Source organism: Lolium perenne, chromosome 4, assembly GCF_019359855.2.
Source record: "Lolium perenne isolate Kyuss_39 chromosome 4, Kyuss_2.0, whole genome shotgun sequence".
NCBI classification, from domain to species: Eukaryota; Viridiplantae; Streptophyta; class Magnoliopsida; order Poales; family Poaceae; genus Lolium; species Lolium perenne.
In genome coordinates, this window is record NC_067247.2 from 57,651,366 (window position 1) to 57,663,165 (window position 11,800).

General features: G+C 46.6%; 1 protein-coding gene across 1 annotated transcript; it reads left to right on the plus strand.

Annotated features, from left to right (window-relative positions):
* The first annotated feature begins 2,054 nt into the window (after positions 1 to 2,054).
* Positions 2,055 to 3,718, plus strand: LOC127292631 (uncharacterized). The gene has a single exon (XM_051322077.2). It carries the CDS (start codon positions 2,154 to 2,156, stop codon positions 3,444 to 3,446), a length of 1,293 nt encoding a protein of 430 aa, XP_051178037.1. The 5' UTR covers positions 2,055 to 2,153; the 3' UTR covers positions 3,447 to 3,718.
* Positions 3,719 to 11,800: the final 8,082 nt, after the last annotated feature.

Consider the following 11,800-nt stretch of genomic DNA (forward strand, 5'->3'; position numbering starts at 1 on the left):
AACATCTTACAACTTTGGGAAGATGCTCTCATGTATTCTTCATTTTATCCATGTACCCATAATTGTTGCCATCATCATTGCCACACACTTCGCTACCATGATTATTAACCATAATGTATTGCATGAGAGCATTAATGTAACATCCCAAATTTTCAAAATAAGAAGAAATGGAATTTCCTCTTTCCAAAAATGAGAACGAACAAAAACTTTTATTAAATGAGGTACTATGCATAGTGCTCATGCTTGATCTTTGTGTTTTTTCTATGATGATTGTTGGTATGCTTATCAAATGTTTCTAAAACTCTTCACCCTCCAAGATCAAACCAAATAAAAAGAAATTAAATTAAAAAGAAAAGAAAAGGCCTAGGTAAGCCTATGGCTATTCTTGCAAATAATCAATTATGCCATGATCAATCTTGTTTAGATGGCTTGAAAAACATCAACAAACCCAACCTATCACCTACCAACTAAATCAAAGGTGAAACAAAAATAAAAAAAATATGCATAGAGGCATATGTGGCACATAGCCACAATGACAAATTTTGACCTATGCCCTCATACCTTACCCAAATGGTTTGAAACCTTTACCAAAACTCAATCTAACACTAAATAAACCCTAAACCATTTGATACGTCCATTTTGCATCACTATTTTATATTATAATTTACTGTTATTTATTGATATATTTCATATTTAGAGATGATACTTATGTTATTTCATCTATTTTGCATGTTTCATGATTATTGGAGAATCGCGCACCGGAGTCAGGATTCTGCTGAAAAAAGCACCATTAGAATGCAATATTTCGGAAGACCAACAATTGACGGAAATTATACGGAAAATCTTATTTTTCCAGAGGACAGAGCTAGCCAAAAGGAGGAGCCGAGGAGGGCCGCCATGGGCCCTCCCATAGGCCGGCGCGGGCCCAGGCCTTCTAAATTTGTATCTCCCTACCGATTATGACTACAAGTCTACAACATCAGAACCACATCGATGGAATTCATGTACGCATGGCTACCGGCCAGCCACGTGGGACGACGGAAAAACTAATGGCTTACAGAACTAGCTTGGGCTTGGCCATTCTTCTAAAACAATGGTGACACTGATGCACTCGTATTAATGTAAATTCATTAGTTCTAGGCGTTCTGGCAAGTCAAGATGGCAAGATCTCATCAGTTTATACCACCACCGTGAAGGAAAAATGACCATGCTACCAGGCGCCGGCCGACGGCGATGCATGCATGCAACTGTTGCATGATATCAGTTCAAAATATGTAGTTGCAGAATTTACAAGGAATCCCACCTTTAATGGGATTTTTTTCATGCCCTTGTAGACCCTTCCGAGTTTGACCCTGCATGCATGACTATATTTCGATTCCAAGCAGTAGTATCATTCATACCACGCAGGTTTTAGACAGTAGTATGAATTAATACAACCCATTGGATCAACAAAAATAAACGGTTTATATCTCTCATTTTCTGCGAGCATGAGGAAACAAAACACTGTCAATATTGCAGTTGTCTCAGTTACCCTTGCCGTGGCTGACTGGCACATGGACCCCAAACCACTTTGTTCCTGGTGGTTCATACCAGGATCTGATTGTCGAAAAAAGTAATTACTTGCATCAATTTAAAATAATTACACAAAACAAAATGCAGTCAACATTGCGCTTGTCGTGAAGTTGCCGTGACAGACAGACAGATGGACCCCGAACTGTTCCCGGCGGGCCCGGACACTGCACGCAGAGTCCAAAGTCCAAACCAGAAAAGAAGCAACCCAAACAAACCCAAGCGAGATCCGTGGACTTGGACAGCGCGGCAAGCCGGACAACTCGGATCCCTCCGTCGACCCGTCCAGCCTCCCTCCAGCTCGCCTCTCCCCACACACACCAGCGCGCGCACCCCCATCGTCCCCGATCTCCCACTGACAGCACGGCCCGCTCGCGAGCAGTAAAGCGATCCACAGCTGGGCCCCGTCTGCTGTGCGGTTACAGCCATGGCTCACCAGGATCCAGCCTGGCCGCCTCCCCGTTCCCATATACACCCGCCAATCTCTCCCCTCTTATCTCCCACGGATCTTCTCTCAGCCAGGCACAACCCACCCACACACCCGTCGCTCGCCGGCGCCAGTCCAGTCCAGCCTCACCGGAGCCATGGACCCGTGCCCGTTCGTGCGGGTGCTGGTCGGCAACCTGGCCCTCAGAATGCCGGTGGCGCCGCCGGCCGCCGGGGCCGGCGCGGGCGTCCACCCCTTCCCCTCCCCCTGCTACTGCAAGATCCGCCTCGGCAAGATGCCCTGCCAAACCGCCCCCGCCCCGCTCGTCCCCTCCGACTCCACCACCACCGCCGACCAGAGCCCCTCCGGCGCCCTCGCCGCCGCCTTCCACCTCTCCAAGCCCGATCTCGAGTGGTTCGCGCGCAAGCCCTCCCTCTTCTCCCCCTCCCGCGGGGCCACCCTCAAGGTCTCCGTCTACGCGGGCCGCAAGGGCTCCGCCTGCGGCCGGCTCCTCGGCAAGGCCACCATCTCGCTCGACCTCAAGGGCGCCGAGGCCAAGCCCGCCGTCCTCCACAGCGGCTGGATCCCCGTCGGCAAGGCCAAGGCCAAGGCCGCCGCGGCCCAGCTCAGCCTCACGGTCCGCGCCGAGCCCGACCCGCGCTTCGTGTTCGAGTTCGACGGCGAGCCCGAGTGCAGCCCGCAGGTCATGCAGCTCGGCGGCGGCGGCATGATGCGCCAGCCCATGTTCACCTGCAAGTTCGCCTGCCGCACCAACAGCGACCTGCGCCGCCCGCCCGCCGCCGCCGCCGCGCACGCGGCCGAGCGCAAGGGCTGGTCCGTCACCGTCCACGACCTCTCCGGCTCCCCCGTTGCGCTCGCGTCCATGGTGACGCCCTTCGTCGCCTCCCCCGGCACGGACCGCGTCAGCCGGTCCAACCCCGGCGCGTGGCTCATCCTCCGGCCCGCCGGGGACGGCGCGTGGGAGCCCTGGGGCCGGCTCGAGTGCTGGCGGGAGCGCGGCGGGGCGGGCTCGTCCGACAGCCTCGGCTACCGCTTCGACCTCCTCGTCCCCGGGGTTGACCACTCCGTCCCCATCGCCGACGCCACCATCGCTGCCTCCAAGGGCGGCAAGTTCGCGCTCGACCTCACCTCCGCGCAGCCCCTCAGCCGGGGCGGCACCCCCGGCTGCAGCCCGCGCGGCAGCGGGGACTTCAGCCAGTGGCCGCTGGGCAACTACCGGGGATTCGTGATGTCGGCGGCGGTACAAGGCGAAGGCAAGTGCAGCAAGCCCACGGTGGAGGTCGGCGTCGCGCACGTCGGGTGCGCCGAGGACGCGGCGGCGTTCGTGGCGCTGGCGGCGGCCGTGGACCTCAGCATGGACGCGTGCAGGCTCTTCTCGCACAAGCTCCGCAAGGAGCTCTCGCACCTGCGCTCCGACGTGCTCCGGTGACCTCCGGCCAATGTTCTCATCACGATCAAAAAAAATTGTACAGAGTAGCTGAGGATCTTAGGCAATTTTAGACGCTCGTTCGTTCCTTTAGTTTGGTTTGCTGCGGCAGTTCGATTTTGGTGGTGAGATAGGTTCAGATCGCTTTCTTTTTTGCGAGCGCTAGCTAGGCCCCGTGTGGTGTGAGTGATTATTTGGTTGGCAACTTCGCCTTTAGCCTTGCTTTGCTGTGCTAGCTGTGTTCCTCAATGAAAATCCACAGCTTTTGTGTGCTATGTGCTACCACTCCACTTCGAGTTTGACCTTTGTAGAAAAAGTCTTTTCGAGAGATGTGAAAAGTTTGTAGTTCTGCTTGCGATCACACGATTGTGATGTGAACCCGTGGTTCTTTCTCCTATGGGTAACGCGATGAAGAGAATCAACAAATTATCCATGATTATTGTGTGTGCTATCATTGGCATCCTTCTTGATTTTCAGGGTACAGCCTCTACTGTGGATGATCAAGCAAAGGTTATCTGTCCTTTGGGAGATCGAGCAGTCAAGGCAGCAATGCCCTTTATTTTGCGATGAAGGAGAAGGAGCTTTCGAAAGGAGGAAGGAACAGGAAACGCACGGCGGAGTAGGAGGATGGGGGCATGGCAATGGCAGATGTGGTGGTGGAGTCCGGCCGGTCTGCCTGCCCATGCCGGCACGCCCACCAATCGCCCATCGGCCGTACAGCGAGGGCGTGCGAGTATGGGGCTAGCCTAGTGTGTGTAGTGTTGGAGGTGTCGTCGGGATTGGCGCCCAGCGACTCTCTCTCCCGTTGGCTGTCTGCCGCTGGCGATCGGGGCTGGGGCCGGCCCGGTCCGGTCCTTTCGGGTAAAAAGGAATCCGACGCCAACCACTGGTGTACCTTTCGTTTGAAAAGGAAGCAGAGCCGCTTCGCCTTCAGAGTTCAGATATGGTTGGATTTCCGTATTTGGCTGATGGAATTCCGGCTTGGTATTTGCTAAACGAAATACTCCTATTTTGTTTGCTCGGTGTTGCTACATACAGTACTACCCCCGGTCTCTTTTAATCGATTCGAATTTAGTATTACTTTGTATCAAATTTGAGTCAATTAAAAATGACTGAAGGGATTAGAATATAAATCATATGCTAGCATGACCAGAAAAGTTTTTATTTAGCTTTTTGAATCCGTGTTTGCGGCGCGCTTAGTGATGCATGGCCAAAGTGAATCTCAAATACTATGATCATGCAATAACATGTCCAGCGACTAAAATTAACTCGATAAACCTATCTTTTATATTGTTGTTATTGTTGAGAAATGGTACATGAGTCAACACGTTATTATTGCACTTTTTGCGGGAAAACATGATTGCACTTGTATGCAATGGAGACATTATTTTCGATGCTTTCGTTCTCTCCATTAAAGCCTCAAATACCAAACTGTTGTACCGTTGAACTGCTTATAAATGTTTTTTGTTTAGTTATTAACACAAGTTAAAGCGTTTGAGACACATAGTTTAAATAACTTCATAATTAACTAAAACTGGATTGAAGATACTCTAATCAAGTTCGGTATATAAAAAACATGGTATGGCAAGCTTAGTTCTGATTTACAAGCGTCCGAACGTGGTTCTCGATCATCGGCTGGAAAGAAATCTCGAAGGTATGGCAAGAACTTTAAATCTAAAATAGTTTCTCGATGAATGGCATGTTCCGGAATAGCAGAGGTCTTCGCGACTTGGCTAAGCATTCCCACATTGCTGATGGTTGTAGAGATTATGATTTAGATTTTCTTGCTATATCAGAGACGGGTAGGCGAAATTTCTCTCAAAGTTTTCTCGACCGTTTGTCAGGCGGGATTAACTTTCAGTGGTTTTCTCACCCTCCCCTTGGTAGGTCAGGGGGCATTTTATTTGGCGTCCGCATAGACACCATGACCGTCTTGGCTAGTTCTGATGGAGAGTATCACATTAAGCTCGACATTCAGAATAAAGCAGACGGTTTCGTGTGGAGTCTGGTTGCTGTGTATGGTGCCGCCCAGGAGGTGTTTAAGGCTGACTTTTTACGTGAGTTGGTAAACCTTACAAAGGATAATCCTTACCCGATTTTAATCAGAGGTGATTTTAATTTGTTGAGGTTTCCTCATGAGAAAAGTAAAGGCCGCTTTGATGGTCATTGGCCTTTCTTGTTCAACGCTGTCATCGATAGCCTTGATTTAAGAGAGGTGTTTATGGTAGTCGACGGTTACTTGGGCAAACAGCTTGCCGGAGCCCACATACGAGAAACTAGATCGCGTGTTGATGGATACCGATTGGGAAAATAAATACCCTATGGTGTCAGTCCGTGCGCTAGAACGTATTGAAAAACTGTCTGCGGACCATGCTCCCATACTTTTAACCACTGGAAATCCCAGACCCGTTTGTAAACGGCCGTTCAAATTTGAACTTGGCTGGTTATATCGAGAGGGATTTCATGATATGGTTAGAAGGGTTTGGGAAAGACCAGTCGGGGGGAGTACGCCTATTTTGAGATGGAATAATAAAATGCGGTCTTTGCGCAAACATCTCTCTGGTTGGGCTGCCCATACGGCTGGTATCCTTAAAAAAGAAAAAAAACTCGCTTATCAAATGTGATTGATGAGCTTGAGGCTGTTGCGGAGATTAGACCACTGTCTACACATGAGATTGAGCTTAAAAATCAATCCAATGAACAGATGGCGGGTCTTCTTCGCGAAGAGGAACTCAAATGGTATCAACGATCCAAAGCTCAATTCATCTTGGAAGGAGACTCAAATACGCGGTATTTCCATGGCTTAGCCAATGGGAGACACCGGAAAAAACGTATTCACTCTCTTATTCAAGATGAAGGGTTGATTGAAGGCCATGAGCAACTCAAGTCTTACATTACTAATTATTATAAGGGTCTGTTTGGTCCTCCGGAGGAAAGTACTTTCTCTCTTAATGAGGACTTAACGGATGATATACCCCAAGTTTCTTTGGAAGAAAACGGCTTGCTGGAAGAGGTTAGGAAGGCAGTTTTCCAAATGGAATGCAACAAAGCACCGGGTCCAGATGGTTTTCCAGCAGAGTTTTATCAAACCTTCTGGGATACTATTAAATCAGACCTTCTAGATTTGTTCAGTGATTTACACATTGGACAACTAGAATTATTTCGTCTAAATTTTGGTGAAGTTATCTTGTTACCGAAAATTAATGAGGCAGAAAGGATCCAACAATATAGACCCATTTTCCTATTAAATGTAAGTTTTAAGATTTTCACGAAAGTGGCCACCATTAGACTTAATACGGTTGCGGATCATGTGGTTTTACCATTGCAAACAGCCTTTATGCAAGGACGTAATATCCTTGATGGAGTGGCGGTTTTGCATGAGACGGTACATGAGATGCATTCTAAGAAACTAAATGGGGTTATATTAAAACTTGATTTTGAGAAGGCGTATGATAAAGTTAAATGGTCTTTCCTTCAATAGACACTCAGGATGAAAGGCTTTTCGCCTGAGTGGCGAGCTCTAATTAATGATTTCGTGTATGGAGGTAGTGTGGCAATCCGGGTCAATGATGACACCGGACACTACTTCCAAACGCGAAAAGGGTTACGCCAAGGGGATCCGTTATCTCCGATGTTGTTTAACATCGTAGCGGATATGTTGGCGGTACTCATAGAGCGGGCCAAGTGTGATGGTCAAATTGAAGGTGTGATTCCACATCTAGTTGATGGTGGCTTATCTATCCTTCAATACGCTGATGACACAATTCTTTTTATGGATCACGATCTTGAAAAAGCTCGAAATCTGAAATTAATTTTAGCAGCTTTTGAGCAATTATCAGGATTGAAAATTAACTTCCATAAAAGTAAATTGTTCTGCTTCGGTGATGCCCAAGACGATGTAGCTCTGTAAACAGAGTTATTTGGTTGTGGGCAAGGCCAATTTCCGATTCGTTATTTGGGTATTCCGATTCACTATCGGAGACTGACAATTGCGGAATGGAAATTAGTGGAAGAAAGATTATAAAAACGCCTCAGTAGTTGGAAAGGTAAATTGTTGTCCCTGGGTGGAAGATTGGTACTCATTAATTCGGTACTAACTAATATGGTATTGTATATGTTATCATTCTTCATCCTACCCAAAGGAATTCTGCACAAACTCGATTATTATCGATCCAGATTCTTTTGGCAAGGGGACAACGAGAAAAAGAAATATCGACTGGTTAAATGGAGTATAGTTTGTAGTCCCAAGGATCAAGGAGGGCTTGGAGTTCATGACCTGGAGGTCAAGAATTCAGCGCTACTGGGTAAATGGCTTTTTAAGCTACTTACCGATGATGGGATTTGGCAAACTATACTTCGGAGAAAGTATATCGGCTCGAAGACATTATCTCAAGTGGTTTGGAAACCTGGGGATTCACACTTCTGGGCTGGTCTTATGGCGACAAAAAATGTCTTTTTCCGGCATGGGACTTTCTCCATTAAGAATGGAGCACAGATATGGTTCTGGGAAGATGCTTGGCTCGATAATGCACCCCTATGTGAACGGTATCCCGCTTTGTATAGAATTGCGCGTCGCCAAGGTGATACCATTGCAACTGTAATGGCTACTTCACCCCCGAATGTGACGTTCAGACGGGTTTACTAGGACAAAGACTTGTGGCATGGAACAATCTAATTCAGCGGCTTGGAGATATTCAGTTATCGCCAGAGCCAGATGAATTTCGATGGAACCTCCATGTAGATGGTTCTTTTTCTGTAAAATCTTTATACAATGCGATCCTGCTTTCTGATTTACCAGTTGATAATAATAAGAAAATTTGGAAGATGAAGATACCATTAAAAATTAATTTTTTTGGATGGTATCTTCGTCGAGGGGTTATTCTCACCAAAGACAATCTTGTTAAGCAAAATTGGCCCGGAAGTACACGATGTGTCTTTTGTCATAATGATGAAACCATCAAACATTTATTCTTCCAGTGCCAGTTTGCGAGATCTATATGGTCAGTCATCCAAGTAGCGTCTACCTTGTATCCTCCGACTAGTGTCGCTAATGTCTTTGGCAATTGGCTTCATGGTATCAACTCAAGGTTTAAAATGCTTCTTAGGATGGGGGCGCTAGCAGTTATCTGGGCGCTCTGGCTATGTAGAAATGACAAGATCTTTAATGACAAAAATTGCTCTTTGTTGCAGGTTATCTACAGATGCACAGGTATTCTCCGTTCGTGGTTACCTCTTCAGCGTGTGGAGAACTGAGACCTATTTACGGAGGTCTGTACACGGTCGGAGGATACGGCGAGGGATACTTTTTCCCTACATGGGTGGCAGCATAGTCTACGGATAGTAGCTCCACCTAGCTCTTAGGCGTCATATGATTCATCGCTCCGATATGTATTTCGCCTATTTTTGTTTTATGTAACTTTGGTCACTTGAGACAACAAACGGCTGTGTGCATCCTGGTTATGCAGAGGCTGGATGTAATTGCTTCTTGAAGTAATAAAGCATCTTTTATCGAAAAAAAAATATATAAAACATGGTTAAATAGTTTTTTGTTCTACCGGTTTGACACACCATAGTAGTCATATAAGCAAGTGCACTCGTGTCATGTCAGGGCGTTGGTTTAACTGAGCTACTGGTTTTTCTTTTGGTTTCCATGTTCGCTAGTGTTGTTTAACTCAATGCAACTAAGAGCAATTCCAATAGTGCAGTCGGGTGCTGGCTATAAGGCCAGCTATAGTCCGCTTATAGCTAATTTGTACAATAGTTGGCTTTAAGGATTGATAACTTTATATGTAAAAGGCCCACCACACATACTCACAAAATGCCTAGGAGCACGTGCAAGAGCGGGCTCTTGCATGAGAGCCCATCCCTTTTCTCTCTCCACTTCTCTCTCATCCACAAAAGTAAAACAACACTATTTTAATTCTTATAGCCTGCTGAGTCAGCCTTATTGTACTTGCTCTAAGTGCACCATATATCCTAAACTACATGTTTATCTTTTGTATTTGGTGTCCGTCGGCATGGTTTTGCCATGCCTCCATGCGTGCATTGGTGGAAGATCCGGCCATTCACATTCCTTCAAACTCCCACGACAACTAGTATAGGTTTATAGTAGGGTTAGTTTAAATTTAGTGTAGATATAAATGTATTCACACTAAGTTTGTATATATTTGGTCCTTTATATAAATTTGAGTGTTATATGTAAAAGAAAAATGGAGATGACGCTCACCCGTTGGTCCGAACATGGGTCCGGAGATGCTCTGAGTGATCAGGAGCTGATGACAAGCCCTTGCTGATAATACCAACCTATCCCGGTGAGGAGTGTTGTCACGAAGCGTACCCGATGGATTAGGGCTATTTTGGTTGCTCCCATGCTTTTTTGCATCTAAGGAGATCTTCTCCACAAGCCATGATTTACTTAGCCAAGTCAAAGTCATATTTTGAATCCAATTTGGTTGCTATTTTTTTGCTCACTTGTGTACTTTGTTTGGTTGCCAACATCTTTTTTGGTTGCAAACGTTCTAGAGTTATGGTCACCACTTGATCCTGCCACGTACCACTCTAATCTTGCATGTGTCATATGAAACTAACAAACAACATGTTGGATTAACATGCAGCATCAAACTACGTCGTTTTAGCCCAAGCTACTACCAAATGGCAGTTTGGCACGATATTACCCACCGACTAGAAAATAGCAGATTAGCATGATATTACCTACGTACTAAAAGATCTTTAGAGAATAAGATGACATCATGCTCTTCTCCACTTCTTCGGCATCACGGCTTTTGTTGGGGAATACATATAGAAAACAAAAAGTTCTTACGAATTAAACCAAGATCATATGCGAGAGGGGGTGTAATGGATTATACCATCATAGATCAAACTAGGGAAAGTTGTTGATGAAGACCGAGTCAATCCCCGAAACAAGACTCGTCAAGTCGCGAGGTGATGTATTATCCCGCGAACTGCCCCACGATCAAAGTGTCACACATGCAACACCTTCACGGTATCCACACAAACATGAGTAGAATCATTGCGTAGAAGTGTCAACAAGCACACCATCAAAGCAGGGAACATGTCGATGAAGATCCGGTGGCATTTTCAGGATCACCGCCTAAATTGGATCTATACGGTGGGTAGAGATCCGGTAGAGCTACCACATCCAAGAGGGAAATGAGAACCTAGGGTTTTCATGCCTTACGGTTGTGGTCGACCTCTATGAGGTGATGACGGCAAGCAACAACGCAATAGGTGGGGTCATGCACATGGCATCGGTGGCTAGAGTTTTGGGCGTGGGAGGTGCCGACTTAAGGAGGAGGGGGGTAGGGGCTACAACTTGTGTTGCCTTTGGGGTGCACCTTGGTCCGTTAAATACGTTTCCAAACCCCTTCATGTCTTCCATAAACCTGGCCCACAAGTTTGAGAGAGTTCCCAAAGGTTTCTGTCAACTGAAACCTACTAGAATTAGGACTCTTTTGCCAAATTTGAATTTTTCTCGCGGGAAACTTCTTGCCCCTCAAGGAAACATGGATACAGCTATCATGGAACGCTCTGGACTTATTAAGACAACTTTGTTCATCCGAGACACTTCTAGAACCTTCCATAATATTCCGGACCCTTTCAGTCCTTCCAAAACCTTTTGTATATGCCTGAAACCATCCCGAACACTTCCACGATCATAGGTGACCTCTCGGAACCATTCCGAGATCATCCAAGACACTCTTGGAACCCATATCTCTTATCTTCATATATGACTCAAGTTCCTAAATGTCACTAAACCTTTAACCGTGTGACCATATGGGTTCGGATATATGTGGGCATGTCCGAAACACCTTCCGTGGCAATGTTTGATGTCGAGCGCTTGATAACCGCTTTAATCTCCACACATAACACGATGATCTTTATCGGGTGATCCTAATTAAATTGATGTTGCGTAAGTAACTACATCACGAGCTAAGTATCTGACAGTGGAGGTGGGTTATAGGTGCTTACAGCCATGGTTGAAGATGTCGACGACCTGCAGGAGCCGGAGATAACGAGGAAAAGAGGGTGATGGAGACGAGAAGGGCAAGCCGGTGCCACAAATTTGTGGGCCCCACCGTTGCAGGTGCCGAAGACGAGAGCTTTCACCCTAGCCACAAGTCATCCCCGTATTTTGCCACATACGTGGGTTCGGTCCTCCAAGGCATGTTAGAGCTCTCTTCAACCTGCTCATGGCTAGATCGACCGGTTTCAGGTGATGGAGCCGGCGTCAAAGATCTTCAAAGTTGAAGCAACATGTGCTGCATATCGAAAACATCACTGCCGTCTGAGAAAAAAAATTGAGAATGTATTTGTTCACCAACTCGTGGTGATCGAGT